The 19,032-nt window shown below is 41.7% G+C and overlaps 1 protein-coding gene across 8 annotated transcripts in view; it reads left to right on the top strand.

Moving 5' to 3' along the window:
• The first annotated feature begins 1,343 nt into the window (after positions 1–1,343).
• The window catches only part of Igsf10 (immunoglobulin superfamily, member 10), a 27,704-nt gene continuing 10,015 nt past the window's right edge, over positions 1,344–19,032 (top strand). The window contains exons 1-6 of one of the 8 annotated variants that reach the window (XM_006501465.4): positions 1,359–1,453; positions 1,914–2,092; positions 4,449–4,643; positions 5,977–6,106; positions 9,195–9,585; positions 13,739–17,998. In XM_006501465.4, the coding sequence (XP_006501528.1) occupies positions 4,450–4,643; positions 5,977–6,106; positions 9,195–9,585; positions 13,739–17,998 (4,975 nt within the window). In that variant the 5' untranslated portion in view covers positions 1,359–1,453; positions 1,914–2,092; position 4,449. Of the gene's footprint in view, positions 1,454–1,525; positions 2,093–4,448; positions 4,697–5,976; positions 6,107–9,194; positions 9,586–11,593; positions 11,670–13,738; positions 17,999–19,032 lie in introns of those variants that run through there. The other 7 variants (XM_011240117.3, XM_030252616.1, XM_006501467.4 and 4 more) reach the window with 7 other exon arrangements.

Here is a 19,032-nt window from a genome sequence, read left to right as displayed (position 1 = left end):
GCAGAAAAAGTATTATATGTTCTCATTGTGGGGTGTTTTTCCTTAATAGTCAAATATGCAGAATATAGACAAAGATGGTTTATGCAAGTGGGGATGGCGAAGGATACTTGTAGATTAGAGGACACAAAGCAACAACTACAGAGTGAAGTAATCCAGAGACTTAATGTATAATATGAGGACTGTATTTAATAATTCTATTTAAGATACACAGCAAACGAGTGTATCTTACTAACACACACACTTACATAGAGAGAATAAAGTGATAGATACGTTTGTTTTATCTTCATGTAGCTGATAATTTCATATTGTACACCTCAAACATAGATAACCAACAAAGAGGAAGAGGATAGGTGCCTCTCCCAGGGCGGAAGAGTACATTCGAAAGTCAGACACCATTGTGTAGATGTACCACATGGAGGAGCTAGAGAAAGTAGCCAAGGAGCTAAAGGGATCTGCAACCCTATAGGTGGAACAACATTATGAGCTAACCAGTACCCCGGAGCTCTTGACTCTAGCTGCATATATATCAAAAGATGGCCTAATCGGCCATCACTGGAAAGAGAGGCCCATTGGACTTGCAAACTTTATATGCCCCAGTACAGGGGAATACCAGGGCCAAAAAGGGGGAGTGGGTGGGCAGGGGAGTGGGGGTGGGTGGATATGGGGGACTTTTGGTATAGCATTGGAAATGTAAATGAGTTAAATACCTAATAAAAAATGGAAAAAAAAAAAAAAAAAAAAAAAAAAAGAAAGTCAGACACCTCACTTCACTGCTATCTCAACTTGCAAACAGAAGGGGAGTCACAAACCCAGGACAAACCACAGTGATTGAAGCGTCTTTGAATGTTATTGCTGTTGTTGTTACCACCATCATTAGCATATATTCATTGTGAAGACTTACGGGGTCTATGACATGTTTTTTTATTCAAGTATATCACATGCTGTCAGCATATTTGGCACCACTACCAGCCCCAGCCCCCTCTGCCCCGCCCCCAACACACACACACACACACACACACACACACACACACACACACACACACACACACACACACACCTTTACCTTCTCCTGGGCATCATCTGCTCACTCACCCACCCAAGCTTAATCCTTTTCCTTCCCTGCAATAGTACCTCTCCTATTTTTATGTCTAGGTTCCCCCTCCCCCTGTTAGGAGATGGGAGAGGTCACGAAAGGAAAGAATTTGTAGCCCCTGAGCCAGCCCGGGCCACAGAGCCTGCCACCAGACAGGAAAAGCCCAGGGCTTACCAGCACAGGAGGAGCAAACTCGCAGGCGAGCCTGGGTTGGCGCTGGTGGTCCCGGGTCGATGGCCCGCCCATTCCCAGAAGCCGAGGCTATAGCTGCGTCACCTGCCCCGCCCTCCTCCCGAGTGAAGACCCCTAGAGGCTGAGCAGACCCCAAAGGCGGTGCAATTCCATTGGCCCAAGGCAGAGGTGAGCGGCTGCTAATCCCCTCGGGAAGTGAAGGGACCCAGAGAGTCTGGTAGATGTGGGAGCTGGGGTTCAGGGCGAGACAGAGGGTGGGATGGGCAGAAGGGTCCAGGAAAAGGAAAGTACTGGAGGGGAGTTGGGACAAAAGCAGCGACCAAGGGAACATCGCTTCAGTGACTGAAGCCAGGCAAAAGGAGCGGGAAGGATTATATGTAGCCTGGGACGCTTTCATAAACACTGATGACGTGTTTGTGCAAAGCAAGCAATTTGAGGAGAAACGCCTGGGACGTCGGAAAGAAGGAGTGATCGATTAGTACTTGTAAGTTTAGGTGAGTTTGAGAACTAACTAACCTATACTATTGAGGGAGAAGGAAGAGCATTCCAGCAGCAGCAGCAGCAGCAGCAATCAGATAAAGGAAAGCTTTGGTTAGTTTGGAAATGTATGATACCATTAAAATAACAGAAGCGCCTCCAGTTCTCTGAAGAGTCAGTCCCCCAGCTAGTGAAGACTAAGCCTACTAAGCCTTTTGCTCCCGTTGGAAGCAAAGAACGTTCCTTCAATCAGGTGAAGGCTCTCCTCAGAAGATTTCCTGTCTCTGCTTATGTTACAAGAGGATTCAAAAGCAAGACAGAAGAGCTCAGGTATTGCCAACTCTTTTGTTAAATACAGTTTGAGGCTTAAGTGTACGGGAACTCATGTGGTATTCATTTACGGCTCTCTTCTCTTATAACTAACTCTTAAGGTGCATATAGTCTCTTCTGTTTCCCAGCTACCTTGTACCATCTTTGTTTATCTAATAATAGCAAGCTCATCTGCTTTTTAATCATCACGCAGAGAGTATTCAAAAATATTCAGTGATGTAACAGTGACAGTGTAGGCATAGAAGTAATCATTAGTAAATCTTAATTTGGGTTAAACTCATTCATAACAGCTCCAGGTTGGGAGGGATCACTGAGCCTTCGCCACGTGCGGGTTAAAGATATTTTCTAACAAGAGAAGCAGAATTCTTCCTTGGCCATGCTCCCCATCACTGTGTCAGTAAGCAGAGGGGTGTTTCCAAGCAGAGAAAGAGCAGACAGTGTTATGCCTGCAAAGTCAGAGACTCAGCCCTCCCAGCTGGTCAGTTTACTGTCCTCCCGGTCATTAGTTGGCTCTGAAAAGGCCCATGTGTCCTTATTGGCAAGGACTTGCAGACATGCTAGAAAGAAATTTGACCTTTTTTTCTAGTGGGTTATTACAGCTGTAAAAGTATTTTGGAAGGTTAAGCCAAATAAATAAAACACATATTAAATAATACAATGTTACAAAAATTGATCATATAAAGAAGTACATTCATAAATGCAATGTGAAAAATATATATAATTTTTATCTATTTACTGGTGCAAAGTTTTCTAAATTGCACATGTACTATTTTTATATTTATAAAAATATTTTTAAAATGTATATAAAAGTGTAAAAGGCTCTTGGTCAAACAAGAGAGTTAAATTTACAAACTTTAATTGTCCCGATAACATTATTATGATCTCTAATGACAGGGATCCTGCTTTTCATTGGGAAATGAGAAGCTATGAAGATATGTTTACAATAATAAGCCCATTTAGTGATAAAGTCCAATGGGAAGCTAGCACACACTGGTTTATAAAGAGAACAGTTTCCTGAGTCTATGCAAGTTTACACTCTAGGGAATAAGAGTTCCTCTTTCTCCAGATTTCACTAGCATTTGTTGTCATCATTTATCTTCTTGATGATGAGCATTATAAGTGGAATAAGATAGGATCTCAAAGGAATGTCAATTTGGATGCCCTGAACAATCTTTCAGGTCTTTCTTTCAGTTCACTAGTCTATTCATTTATTGGATAATTGGGGGATGGTGTTAATTTTTTTGCAGTTCTTATGGAATTCCAAAAAACAAAAAACAAACAAACAAACAAAAAACCTCTGAAACTAGAACTACCAATCCATTACTGGGTATGTAACAAAGAGAAATCTGCACAGAATTTATTGCTACATTGTTCATTATTCACGACAGCCAAGAATGTGGAACCAACTTACGTAGCCGTCAAAATATGAACGGATAAAGAAAATGTGGAAATGTGTACAACAGAGTCCCATGTGGCCATAAAAGAGTGAAATCATGACATATGCAGGAAATGGATGCAACTGGAAATCAATTGGGCTAATCAAAACAAGACAGACTCAAAAAGGAAACACCGTGTAGCTTCTCTGACAAACAGAAGCTAGATTTACACTTGTACGTGCGCATGTGTGTTTAGAATTTTATTTAGTTATACACTATTCTAATCTGTGAGTGTGTATAAAGGCATGCATGTAAAGCAAAAACAAGCTAGCTGGGGTGGGTAGGAGAGAAAGCAATGAGAGGAGTTAATAAGAACGAAGCATAGTAACATAGGTGCCAGGATGAAATGCATTAATTTGTATGCTAACTAAACCACAGACAGGAGGCACACGTTCAAACCAGGGTGAAATCCCAGCACAGAGAAGGGGAAGTAGACACAAAGTTTCGCCACTAACCAAGAAGCCATTTGCAGTTGCTGCCTGCTGGGAGGGGCGTTCCAGTTTTCTCCAGTCTGACACTGTGTATAACAACCAGTTGACAATACAAAGTTGGCATGATGGATGGTTTTTGTGCTATTTTTCATTTTTTTTCTTACTGTTTTGTTGTTGTGGTGGTTGTTGTGGTGGTGGCTGTGGTTTTCATTTGTTTCTTTTGAGAGAGAGAAGGAACATGAAATTGGGTGGGTAGGAAGCTGGAAACGATCTGGAAGAAGTTGGGGAAAGAGAAAAATTGTATGGAGCATATTTAAACAAACAAACAAACAAACAAAAGGTTCATTTTGCCACAAAAAGGTGTGAATTAAATTAACCAGTTACGACTCTTAAAGAAAATATTCCCAATTATTCCCAGAGTTGCTATGTATGCTGTGCCTAGGACTTTGCTTGAACTGGCCCTATAACTCTGGTGTGGTGTCTTTTCAGGATGCAGAAGAGAGGCAGGGAAGTCAGCTGCTTGCTGATCTCCCTCACTGCCATCTGCCTGGTGGTCACCCCTGGGAGCAGGGTCTGTCCTCGCCGATGTGCCTGCTATGTGCCCACAGAGGTGCACTGTACATTTCGGTACCTGACCTCCATCCCAGACGGCATCCCAGCCAATGTGGAACGAGTCAATTTAGGGTGTGTGGACCTTGCCTGATCTCCTTCTCAGAGAGGGACCACTGATTTTCCTGGTACTTTGCCCCCCAAACACCTGTGATTACTTTTAATAGTTTTCTTCTAAAATGGGTTCATACAAACCTTATATTGTGGAGACAATGAACATTTTATCCCAATAGTCTTTTACTAGAACTTGAAGCCCCTCTTAGTTGTTTGGGAGCCTCATAATTATGGGGCAGCTTTATTCTGAATGAATTTTAAATGAAAAAGATACAGTTTCTGTTAACAATCATTATGATACCAAGGAAGAGGAATTGTCATTGAATATTTTAAAAAAGCATTTCTTTTGCAATTTATAAATACCCATTACAAAATGGCTTACTTAAAATACTTGCCTTACTAAATCTGACAAATTATGGTGATATTTTGAAGGTTTATGAAAATTTGTTTATGTGTATAAATGCACAAGAAATGGGATATGCCATCACCTATGTGACATTAGTGAGCATGTACAGTATGCCAAACACTATTGTTCACGTTTGGAGGAAGTAATGGGGGTGGGGGAGCAACAAGGGTTATAACCGTATACCCAGTGCCTTGGAAGCGATTGCAAACAGTAAAGACTGACATTGTGTTCTCCCTATGAGGGAGGGGCCTTGGGCTGAGCACTTTGCAATGAGCATTTGCTCATTGTGCTGGCAGGTTTTATGATAACTTGACCCAAGCTAGAGTCACTGGAGAGGAAGGAACTTCAACTGAGAACATGCCTGAAGAAGATCAGATTATAGGCAGGCCTGTGGGGCATTTTCTTAATTAGTGATTCATGGGGCAGGGCCCAGTCCATTGTTCGTGGTACCATTTCTCAGGCACTATTAAAAAAAAAAAAACAGGCTGAGCAAGTGTCAAGGAGCAAGTCAGTGAGCAGCAGCCCTAATGATCTCTGCATCAGCTCCTGCCTCCAGGTTCCTACCCTATTTGAGTTCCTGTCCTAGCTCCCTACAGTGATGAACAATGATGTGGAAGTATAAGCCAAATAAATCCTTTCTTCCCCAACTTGCTGTTGGTCATGATGTTTCATCACAGTGATAATAGTCCTCATGAAGATGCTGGTGTTTATAACACCTTTGGACTAAATTCTGTTATCTATAGCTGAGGAAAATGGAGCATAGAAAGTCTCCAGACTACACCAGAGTGTAATCTGGGCCTGAGCTTAGAATCACACCCACGTGCACTCCACTGCCGGGGCTTCTTAACCGGAACACAGTTGTAAAAGGGAATTTTCTGTTTGTTTCCATTTTGACATGTGGACTTTAATTGACGATTCATCTGAAGCTGAAAATGATTTTTTTTCCAGGTATAACAGCCTCACTAGATTGACAGAAAATGACTTTTCTGGCCTGAGCAGACTGGAGTTACTCATGCTGCACAGCAATGGCATTCACAGAGTCAGTGACAAGACCTTCTCGGGCTTGCAGTCCTTGCAGGTGAGATAGGTAGAGGGTGATGGAGGCTGAGAAGAGAGGTGCAACTGTGGGTTATACCCAAAAGCTGCTGATTCCCGTGGGAGACATTCTATAAGCATTCTATAAACTAGAGGCAGATATCAAGGAAGGATTTCAATTGTAATGCAATTTTATGAGAAAATTTGAATATTAAGAAAATGCTGGGGAAAATGCTTACACAATTGCGAGGACCTAATTTAGGATCTCCAATAGCCACATAAAAAGCACAGCATGGCGGCAGACACCTGCAATTCCTGTCCCTGGAAGCACCTGTATCAGAATCCCAGAGACTCATTGGCCAAACACTCTATTCAATCAATGAAGTCCATATTCAGTGACAAAACTTGACTCAGAAACTAATGTGGAAAGCATCAGGAAGACAGCCAACATCTGGTCTCTACTCATGCATGAATAAGGGATCCCAGAGAGAAGGGAAGAAAAAGGAAGGAAGGAAGGAAGGAAGGAAGGAAGGAAGGAAGGAAGGAAGGAAGGAAGGAAGGAAGGAAGGAAGGAAGAGAGGGAGGAAAGGAGGGAGGGAAGGAAGGAAAGGGAAAGGAAAAAAGAGATGGGGAGGGAGGGAAGGAAAGGAAAGGGGGAGAAAGAAGAGAAGAAAGGAAAATAAATAAATTTTCAGGGATTATTAGACCTTTAAATTTTATCCATAAAAGGTCATTTCCACCTGTTTGTCTGGAAGTAGAGTGGGATCCCTTATATAAGGGCAGTCTTTAACATAGTAGCATTTTATAAACCATTACAAATTTTGAGTTTTCTCTACTTTTTATCCTCTACCATCTTCAAACTGAAACTACAATTATTCCCACAAATGAAGAAAATGCTGTAAGAGTTTTCACACACCGAAGTGGGAAACTTAAGGATTAGACAAGTCTAACAATGAGAATGGGGAGAACAAAAAGAGACTGCACAGGGAGCCCTTTCTCTGCTTATAATCTTGACACTTGAGAAGCTAATTGACACTGCATGACTACTCAACTCTTTAAGCAAACAATGCTGTTGTTCATGAAAAGCACAATAAAGTACATATGTCCCATAATATTCATCAAAATTTGCATGCAGCACATAATAGCAATCAAAGCAATAACACCCACTGTTCACAGAGACTTTAAACATGAAACTGGAACTATGTCTAGTGTTTTGACTTAGGGTACATAGTATGCTGTGTCTGTATGTAACAATGTTGATTTAGGTCATCAGACAGCATTTGGAACATGTATCTTCAGGAGGAATCATTCATGTATCCTGCATGAAATTCTCCACCTATGTTTATTCTCTTAGCCAGGTTTTTCTCTGATGGAGAAACATTGGGTTTGAGGTTTTACTCCCAGGTAACATTTAGGGAAAAGCTGTCTATGTTCTCAGTTTGGCTTTTATTTATGAGGGATGTTGGTATTCCAGAAAATTCTCTTTTGAAGAGATTACAATTTAGGTCAAAACAGAAAAATATGTAAAAAGTTATTGTTTTTATTAGTATTTCATGTTCTTTTCTTTTTTAAAAATGGTATGCTTAGAACTAATTAAGATTAGATTAGATTAGATTAGAAAATAATCAGAGAGGGATTTGATGAATGCTAAAGCATCATGAAAAATTCAAAATTTTTTGCTTCTAATTCAGAATCAATTAAATTCATATTACTATAAAAGACAGCACGCCAGATGTGTGCCAGCTGAGGAGTGGATAAACTGTGTAACGTGAGTGCTATGTAGAAACAGAAAGGAGTGAAGGGTTGATGTGCGCTGCAACATCTTGAAAACATTCGGCTACATGATGGAAGCCAGGCACAAAAAGCCACATATTGCATGGTTATGTTTATATGAAATGTTTAAAATACATGGATTCTTAGCAAACAGAGTAAGATGTTACTTAGGGTCAGGAAAAGATTAAAAAAAAAAAAACTATTGATGTGGAATGATCTTAATTTGGGGAAAAGACAATTTCCTAAGACGAAATAGTTGAGGTAGATATAGTTATATCCCTGTGGATATTGTAATAAACCAGCATGCTGTGCTCTGAGAAGGGCCTAATGAAGGGGCAGGAGGAAGTGAAATGAGATGGTAGAAAGGAAAGTCATATACCATGGCTTCTCTCGTGGGTGGAATCTAGATATGTTAATATATTGACATAAAGGAAGGAATTGTTTAGGGAAGGATCAAAACCAACAGGAGTGAGGGAGACAATAGGAACCAATGAGAGGCAAAGTTCATGGTCAATGTGTGTGGAGACACCATAATAAAACTCCTTTTTTGTTTGCTAACTAAAACCACTAAAATCTAAAAACAAAACATTTTTGCACAAGAATTATTTATTATTCAATAAAGATGTTTAAATGGGGGAAGTTGAAGTTCATTGATAGTCTCATAAATCTTAAATGTATTTAAACTGCTTTTTACGTTTTTTATTATTAATTACTCTTGCTGTCATTATTATCATCATCATTATCGTCATCATCATCACTAATGCTTTTCACCATACACAAATGTAGGCAGAAGAGTGTAATCCACTTAGTGAGGCAATCTTGGAGAGGGAAAGGAAGCGGATGCGGGGCAGAGGCACACAGGAGGACAGTGAGAGGGAAATGAACAAGAAAAAATGTGGACACATGCACAAAAATTCCATAGTCCACTACATTACTTTGTATTCTAATATTAAGAAAATAATAAAACCATTTCTGTGCACTTATCACCCAGGCTCAACAGTTATCTTGGCCACAGATCCTGTCTCACTGCATCCTGTCCACCTGAGTCCACTTAGCGTTCTGAATCCAATCCAGGGCATGATGCTTACTCCTACACAGAACTAAAGATTAAAGAGAGTTTAAAAGTAACCATGACATCTCTCTGTTCCTTTAGCGATAAGTTCTTAATATTTATGGCTGCTTGTGTATGTTCTAATTTCTCTAATATTGTCACATTTAGTTGGCAACTACTTTGTTTGAATTGAGTTGGAGTTAAGGTCCCATAGGATTAATCTCAACATATTTCTATATTTATAAACTTTTCTCTCTTTGTGAAAGTTCCTTTGAGAAAACAAATATGCCCATATCTTTCTTTACAGGTCTTAAAAATGAGCTATAACAAAGTCCAAATAATTGAGAAGGATACTTTGTATGGACTCAGGAGCTTGACCCGGTTGCACCTGGATCACAACAACATTGAGTTTATCAACCCCGAGGCGTTTTACGGACTCACCTTGCTCCGCTTGGTACATCTAGAAGGAAACCGGCTGACAAAGCTCCATCCAGACACATTTGTCTCTTTGAGCTATCTCCAGATATTTAAAACCTCCTTCATTAAGTACCTGTACTTGTCTGATAACTTCCTGACCTCCCTCCCAAAAGAAATGGTCTCCTCTATGCCAAACCTAGAAAGCCTTTACTTGCATGGAAACCCATGGACCTGTGACTGCCATTTAAAGTGGTTGTCCGAGTGGATGCAGGGAAACCCAGGTAACTATCTTGTTTGTTTGTTTCTTTTTTTTTTATTACGTATTTTCCTCAATTTCATTTAGAATGCTATCCCAAAAGTCCCCCATAACCTCCCCCCCACTTCCCTACCTACCCATTCCCATTTTTTGGCCCTGGCATTCCCCTGTACTGGGGCATATAAAGTTTGCGTGTCCAATGGACCTCTCTTTCCAGTGATGGCCAACTAGGCCATCTTTTGATACATATGCAGCTAGAGTCAAGAGCTCTGGGGTACTGGTTAGTTCATAATGTTGTTGCACCTACAGGGTTGCAGATCTCTTTAGCTCCTTGGATACTTTCTATAGCTCCTCCATTGGGGGCCCTGTGCTCCATCCAATAGCTAACTGTGAGCATCCACTTCTGTGTTTGCTAGGCCCCAGCCTAGTCTCACAAGAGACAGCTATATCAGGGTCCTTTCAGCCAACGCTTGCTAGTGTATGCAATGGTGTCATCATTTGGAGGCTGATTATGGGATGGATCCCTGGATATGGCAGTCTCTAGATGGTCCATCCTTTTGTCTCAGCTCCAAATTTTGTCTCTGTAACTCCTTCCATGGGTGATTGTTTCTTAGTAGTAATTAAAAAGAGGACTCAGCTGGGAAAGTGTTATCTGTAATGGGAAGTCCTAGATAATGTAGATGCAGAAAAGGAAGTCCCCCAAATGACCAGTGACAATGAACTCTGTATCCATCCACAGCTGTATTTATGCTGCAGTGGGATAACGGGAAGCTGGGAGGCTGAGAAACTTTACTCCATGGCATTGTGTGTGAAAACTTTGCTCATCTGTGGCATAGAGAATCAAGCCCATGGTTCTTGGCCTATCAGGTCCTCTAGTATGGCCCAGGCCTGTTCTCAGTCTCAAATTCCTCAGCCCCTGCCCTTCTCAGGCAGGCAATTTGTGTTCCAGATGCTGACACACTACACCTGTTGCAGCTCGGAACCCTGCTGTTGCCTCTGCCTATAGCTCTTCCCTTCCTTTTCCGCTTTATGTACTCTGGGATTGCAGCTCTGCTCAGCATTACCTCCACAAGGGGGTCACACTGCTTATCTGAGCATCCACATTAGAATCATGACCTCGCCCGCCACTCCTGTAGCGTGCCTGTGCTTCCTTTCTTGAATGAACAGTATACCAAACTTACAGACTTGTTAATTTATAGATTGAAATGCCTGCTGCTTTCTGCTATGTCTAATTTGTCTATCCCTAACCTCTGCAGTAGATCTGAGACACAGTATGTACTTAATACTTTTAGTTAAATTGTTATTATGTAGCCATTTAGATGGTAAAAAGAAATAAGTCCACCATCTCTCTATTAGTTATCCATGGTTCTAATATGTCTCAAACATGCGTGTAAAAAGATTTTTAAAATGTATGTGTGTGTATCATGTGCCAATATACAATATACATATCTGCCATATAGTTATATACACACACACACACACACACATCAAATACAGACAAACCCATTAGGGCTAAAATCTTCCAGTCATGTCTAAATGACAGCTTCTCTTGTGCTTGAATTGGCTGATAATTTCACAAGAGTTATCAATCAGTCAAATCACCCTTATACTTAAATTTTTTCCTATTCCCTAAGCATTTTGAAAGCCTCTCGCAGGCACAATGTGCCTGTTTCTCTGATGCTTGCTGCAGTACAATGTTATTTACCCATAGCTTCTTGCATCTTTCATTCTTAGGTTCTTAGGTGTTGCTTTTGACATTTTCTCGGCATGCATTATTCACAGATATAAAACTAAAGTCTAGCTGCTCGACTCTTATGTATATCTATGTATGTAACACTTTTGCAACGCCAAATCATAGTGTAGCATCCATAAAACCATCTCCAGTAGCAAAGTTAATAAATATGAGTGACAGAATTGAAGTCCTGCTGGCTGTCTGCCTTCCTGATAATTTCCTGCACCCTTCTCTCCCTGCCCACTCCTTCTTTCTTTCTATCTTTACTGAACTTCATCTTTCTTGGGCATCCCCCGGCCAGGAATCTGACATACAGATCAACCAACAGAGCTTACTGTCCTGTGGGAAGGCAAGCATTCAAACAAGACATTCCAATGGTGAGTGTTGAAGGTTAAGAGAAGAAAGCAGGGCACTGGGAGAAGTAAAGGAAGTGGCTGCTTGGATATCAGAGCCAAGGCCTTGAGACGTGTGTGTAATGGGCAATGGGATTAAGCATGGTAGACAGACAGCTCACGCCATTGGCTTGGCATAGAATGACAGGACTGGGAGATGGAAACTATTGGTATGAGACTGGAAACTGATGTAAAGCGGATGAAGTGACGCAGTGGGATTTGCATCTGTGCAAGCGTGAGGCCCAAAAGTTCTGGTCCAGGTACAAGCAATCATCAACACCCCAAGATATGAGCATAATTCTGTGATGAGGTTTAACTAGGCCAGAAGCTGGCTGCATTCTCAGCTTCATGAGGTCAGATCCAGGGCAGTGACAAGCAGGTAAGGTACACAGTATGTCAGCAGGTGGCAGGTAATGTTGGAAAAGCTCCTTGTGGTTGTTCAAAGCTTTTCATTCTTTCTACCTACCTCATCTGCACAATTTTTATTTTTATAAAATTTGGTAAATAATGACTGTGGGATTGCATGGCACATGGAAGTATAATAGTGTTCCCTCGTCCATGAAGGATACTTTCCAGGACTTACAGTGGATGCAGAAAACCAGAAGTGGTGCCAAACAATACCGTGTTTATCTCTGTGCATCATGGCCCAAACTTTTGAAGTTTAAAATACGTTAGCAAAATTAACACAAGTTTCTTTTTCATTCTTCCTAATTTCACAGTTACATTCTCACCATAAATCCTATAACTCCAGCAGGTGTTTGCAATATGTTTTTTTTTTCTTTCCTAAATTGAGAAGTTTCTTTAGAAAGGAACCATGCCCGTAGCTTCTCTCTGGCATACACAATTGTCTGCATTTCCACTCTTGTATCTAAGGGCATGATTAATAAAACAGGGATTATTTGAACACAAACACTATGATACCATAGTGTTTAGAGATGCCTGAGGTTGCTATTTATATGCAATTAAGTGTGGAACATATTTCATGTGCCTACATGGGCAAGAATGATTGTGTCCTGTGCCGGGGTCGGACCAACTGAGACAACATGAGATTTCATCAGGGTCCTCAGCACTACAAGCAATTTCAAACTTAGGTTTATTTGGGGAACTTTCCAGTTCATATTTTCAGACCATGGTTAACTTCAGATGAGAGGACAGATGCACACCTAAAGGGTTTAGAGTGACTTGCTTGGGCCTTTACAAGGAAACCACACATGTGTGAAACTGTTCACATGAATTACATTTAAGACATCTAATGTTTCTCTTATGTGCTATGTTCAGCAAGTGGTTTAGGAATTACTATGTGTATGGGACAGCACAGAAGTCTCAGACTATGTGACTATAGTTTTTGGTTCAGAGAAAATTCTATCCCTCTTATCTAGCATTGAATGACCAGCTTTTAAAAATAGGTTCATCAGAGCACTATTTAAAATGTCCAAGTATATGTCATCTCAGTGCCCAAACAGGATGCCTTTGTGACTAGTAGTATATGATTTGCAAACTCTGATATTACTGGACACAGTTTCTTCCCTTCCCAACTAAGCTAGAGCTTAAGCTGTTTTGGGGTAATGGAAACATGCTTGCATTTTTTACTACTATCCCAGGTCTTAGAGATTTCTAAGCAGCGTTATCTTTTTAAGTATGGTAAAGGAAGGTCTACAACTGTCCTAAAACCTTGGCATGGGGAACTGTAGTGTTATTAAGTGCTGAATGTAAGCTTATGGTTTTGATTCTCTGGATAAGGAAATGTTTCATTCAATCAATTTTTATCAAGTACTAAATATATATCCAGGGCTTTCTAGGCATAATAAATGCTGCTATGGATAAGGCAAATAACACCCCCATACCTGTGCATATTATAGTGTAGCATGATGTGTGGGCAGTATATTTTTAGAAATCATTTCAGAAGCATAAAGCATAGTAACTCAGTCATTAACTATTACATTTTCAAAATTGCTGTTTTGAGTCCTAGTGAAAACACTTCTTTAAAGTGTTCATGTGCTAATTTATAAAGAGACCACAACTTTTGAAAATAATTAAGTTATTTTTATTCCTAGATATAATAAAATGCAAGAAGGAAAGAATCCCCTCCAGTCCTCAGCAGTGTCCCCTTTGCATGAACCCCAGGATCTCTAAAGGCAGATCTATTGCTATGGTTCCATCTGGCTCGTTCCTGTGTACAAAGCCAACCATTGATCCATCACTGAAGTCAAAAAGCCTGGGTATTCAGGAGGACAATGGATCTGCCTCCGTCTCACCTCAAGATTTCATAGAACCTTTTGGCTCCTTGTCTTTGAACATGACAGACCTGTCTGGAAATAAGGCCAATGTGATCTGTAGTATCCAAAAGCCTTCTAGGACATTACCAATTGCATTCACTGAAGAAAATGACTACATCATGCTAAATATGTCATTTTCAACAAATCTTGTGTGCAGTGTCAATTATAATCACATCCAGCCAGTGTGGCAACTCCTGGCTTTGTACAGTGACTCTCCTCTGATATTAGAAAGGAAGCCCCAGCATACTGAGACTCCACTGCTGTCTCCCAAATATCAACAGGTGGCTCTTAGGCCTGAAGACACTTTTACCAACATAGAGGCTGATTTCAAAGCAGATCCTTTTTGGTTCCAACAAGAAAAAATTTCCCTGCAGCTCAACAGAACTGCTACCACACTTAGCACATTACAGATCCAATTTTCCACGGATGCTCAAATCACTTTACCAAAGGCAGAGATGAGACCGGTGAAACGCAAATGGACCATGATTCTGATGATGAACAATACCAGACTGGAACATACTGTTTTGGTTGGCGGCACTATTGCCCTGGACTGTCCGGGCAAAGGTGACCCTTCACCTCACTTGGAATGGGTTTTAGCTGATGGGAGTAAAGTGAGAGCCCCTTATGTTAGTGAGGATGGGCGAATCCTAATAGACAAAAAGGGGAAGTTGGAACTCCAGATGGCTGATACCTTTGATGCAGGTCTTTACCATTGCATAAGCACCAATGATGCTGATGCAGATATTCTCACATACAGGATAACTGTGGTAGAGCCCTATGTAGAAAACAAGCATGAAAATGGAGCTCTGCACACAGTAATTATGGGTGAGATACTCGATCTTCCATGCCTTTCCACTGGTATTCCAGATGCTTCTATTAGCTGGATTCTTCCCCGGAACACTGTGTTCTCTCAGTCATCAAGAGACATGCAAATTCTTAACAATGGGACCTTAAGAATATTACAGGCTACACCAAAAGATCAAGGCCATTACCGATGTGTAGCAGCCAACCCATCAGGGGCTGATTTTTCCAGTTTTCAAGTTTCAGTCCAAATGAAAGGTCAAAGGACAATTGAGCATGACAGGGACATAGATGGATCTGGACTTGAAGAACCCAAGCCCAGTGTTCTCCTTAAGCAGCCACCATCTTTGAAACTCCCTGCATCATCTTTGACAGGGACAGAGGCTGGAAAACAAGTCTCTGGGATACATAAGAAAAACAAACATAGAGACTTAACACATCGACGGCGTGGGGATTCCACTCTCCGGAGATTCAGGGAACACAGGAGGCAGCTCCCTCTCTCTGCTCGGAGAATTGACCCCCAACACTGGGCAGCACTTTTAGAAAAAGCAAAGAAGAATTCTGTTCTAAGGAAGCAAGAAAATACCACAGTAAAGCCAACGCCACTGGCTATTCCACTTGTGGAACTCGCTGGGGAGGAAAAAGACGCCTCCGGCCTGACTCCTCCAGATGAAGAATTCACGGTTCTGAAAACTAAGGCTTTTGGTGTCCCAGAAAGGTCACCAACTGCTGACTCTAGACCAGTAAATCATGGCTTTGTGACAAGTTCAGCTTCTGGCACAGAAGTCTCCTCCACCGTGAATCCGCAAACACTACTACCCACGCACCTTCCTGATTTCAAATTATTTAATGTTGTGGACAGTGCAGCTGTGTCAAAGAGTATGAACCGACCTGTAACAAGCAAGATAGAAGATACAACACATCAAAACCCAATCATTATCTTTCCATCAGTAGCTGAAATTCAAGATTCTGCTCAGGTGGGGAGAACGTCTTCCCAAAGTGCACACCCCGCAACAGGGGGAGCCATGGCTACCTATGGCTATACCACCATGCTTAGTAGCTTCACCAACAAAGCCAATACAGTCCTGCAGTCAGCAAATCCAACAGAAAGTTATGGACCTCAGATACCTTTAACAGAAGTAAGTAGAGTTAGCAGTAATAACTCCTTGGCTCACACTACTAAAGATCCAGGCTTCTCCAAGCGCCCTTCAGATTCCCACACCACTGCCCCTTCTTTATTTCAAACTCCTAGAAACAACAGTACAGGTAACGTGGGAAGAGAGAGGACAATTTGGAGCAGAGGGCGAGCTATAAGTCCATATAGAACTCCAGTTCTCCGTCGGCATAGACACAGGATTGTGAGGCCAGCACTCAAGGGACCTGCTAACAGAAATATAAGTCAAGTTTCAGCCACGGAGCCCCCTGGGATGTGCCGAACCTGTTCTTCCACAGAAAGGCTCACCATGGCTACGGCAGCACTGTCAGTTACAGGCTCATCCCACACTACCCTCCCCAAAGCTAACAATGTTGGGATTATTTCAGAAGAGTCTACCACTGTGGTCAAGAAGCCATCTTTACTATTGAAGAACAAACAAGATGTAGATATAGAGACAATAACAACCACTATAAACTATTTCAGAAGTGAAAGTACCCACATGACTCCCACTGAAGCAAGCATGATTTCTGCTCCAACATCCATATCCCTGGGAAAAACTCCTATAGACACTAGTGGTCACCTGAGCATGCCTAGGACCATCCAAGCTGGAACAGATTTAGTGGTGACACCACCACTTTCCAGTCCACTTAGCCAACCCTCAATACCAACAAAAGCAACAAGCACAAAACTCTCAAGAAGAAAAATTCCCTGGCACCCAATCTTTGCAAATAACCATAACAAAGAGGGGATGCTAAAGAATCTGCATCAGTTTGGTTTACAAAAGAACACAGCCACTAAGCCTCCTGAAAAAGCTCCTCTTTTACCCACAGATCATGGTTCCTCCTCACCTTCTACAACACTCTTGGCAAGTCTGACGCCAGCTCAGTCTGCAACAATGGCTGCCACTCGGCGCAATGGCACTGAAGTGCAAGGTGCCAGAAGTCTCTCTGCAGGGAAAGAGCAGCCCTTCATCAACTCCTTCCTAGTGCTTCCTAGCACCACAAGAAAGAGATCTAGTACATTAAGCTTCCTGTCAGTGGAAACCCCCACAGTGACAACTCCTCCTGTTATTGCATCTGCCATTATCTCTGAAACCCAAGAAGTACGATCCAAAAAAGCAAAAGACCAAACAAAGGGGTCTCTGAAGAACAGGAAAGGCCCAACCATCACCCCCAGGCAGATTTCTGGCTATAGCACATACTCAGTTCCAACAACAACTGATACTCCCTTGGCTTTCAGTCATTCCCCGGGAAAAGTCACTGGTAGGACTGTAAGTACAGCTGCTCCTCACTCAGCAGCTTCTCTCCTGGGCATAACTGAACTGCCCCAGAAATGCACTCATACTTCGGGAAATATAACAGCTTCGGAAACAACTCTGTTGAGCAAATCACAGGAGAGCACCGCAATGAAAAGAGCCTCCGCCACACCACCACTCCTCAGCAGTGGGGCACCCCGAATGCCTACTCCTTCCCCTCCTCCCTTCACTAAGGTTGTGGTTACAGACAGTGAGGTCCCAGCAGTTTTCAAGATGATGTCAAATAGGATGGTCACCATATATGAATCTTCAAGGCACGATATAGATCTGCAGCAACCCTCAGCAGAGGCTAGCCCCAATCCTGAGATCTTAACTGGATCCACTGACTTTCCCCTCTCTAGTCTGTTGACCTCCACTCCTATGCCAGCACCAAGAGTGGATAAACCACAGGATTCTCAATGGAAGCCTTCTCCCTGGCCAGAAAACAAATTTCAGCTCAGGTCATACTCAGAAACCATTGAAAAGGGCAAAAGGCCAGAAATAAGCCTGTCACCCCACCTCAGCTTTCCAGAGGCCAGCACTCATGCCTTGCATTGGAATGCACAGAGGCATGCAGAAAAGAGTGTCTTTGATAAGAAACCTGCTCAAAACCCAACTTCCAAACACCTGCCCTATGACTCTCTGCCTAAGACTATATTGAAGAAACCAAGAATAATTGGAGGAAAGGCTGCAAGCTTTACTGTTCCAACTAATTCAGATGTCCTTCTTCCTTGCGAGGCTGTTGGAGACCCAAAGCCCACCATCCACTGGACCAGAGTCTCATCAGGTACTTGGAACCATTAGCTATACCTTAGTTACAAAACAGGGACACGATCAGATCTTTCAGGATAGTAATCAAAGAACCAACACTAGTTTTAAATTTCTTCAAAATATAAAAGCTAGATTTGACTTTTTAAGTGTGTGTGTGTGTGTGTGTGTGTGTGTGTGTGTGTGTGTGTGTGTGTACGCACTAAGAGGTACCAGATTTCCTGGAGCTGGAACTACTTCTCTAGCCCCTACCAGAAGGTTTTAAACTTTATATTTATGTTATGTGTATGCATGTTTGGCCAGCATATGTGTATATGCACACGTGTGCCTGAAGTAAACACAGGTCAGAACAGGTTATCATACTTCCTGGAATTTGAACTACAGATAATTGTGAGCCAGCATGTGTGCACTGGGAACTGAATCTAGGTTCTCTGCAACAACAACTAGTGTTCTCACCTGCTGAGCCATCTCTCTACCCCTACTAGAAGCGTTTCTTTTTTATAATGTGTTAAGAATGGTTTGGGAGGCAGCTAGATGGCTCTGTGTGTAAAGGGCACATATTGCCAAGCGTTTCTTTTTTATAATGTGTTAAGAATGGTTTGGGAGGCAGCTAGATGGCTCTGTGTGTAAAGGGCACATATTGCCAAGCTTGATGACGTCAGCTTAGTCTCTGGAACAGACATGGCAGAGAGAACCAACTCCCTCAGATTGTTTTCTTATCACTACCCACTGGCAATGGCATGCATGTGCCCATACATATACACACAAATCATTAAAACGTATTGATAAGGGAAGTTTAAGAGAGTAATTATTAAGGCTAGATAGGATAGTACATGCCTATACTGCCAGCAACGGGGATGAATTCAATGCCAGCCTAGGCTATAAAATTAGATTCTGTCTTAAAACATTTTAAAACAACATTTAGGACCAATTATTTCTCTGATATTAAATTGTCTGCACTAAAACCATATACATATAGGTTTATACATTGTATAGGCTGAGCAGATCATGTTTATATATATATATCAATAATTAAAGAAAAAGAGGCCATAA

Source organism: Mus musculus, chromosome 3 (assembly GCF_000001635.26).
Source record: "Mus musculus strain C57BL/6J chromosome 3, GRCm38.p6 C57BL/6J".
In the NCBI taxonomy this organism is placed as follows: domain Eukaryota; kingdom Metazoa; phylum Chordata; class Mammalia; order Rodentia; family Muridae; genus Mus; species Mus musculus.
This window is presented reverse-complemented; position numbering and strand designations above follow the sequence as displayed.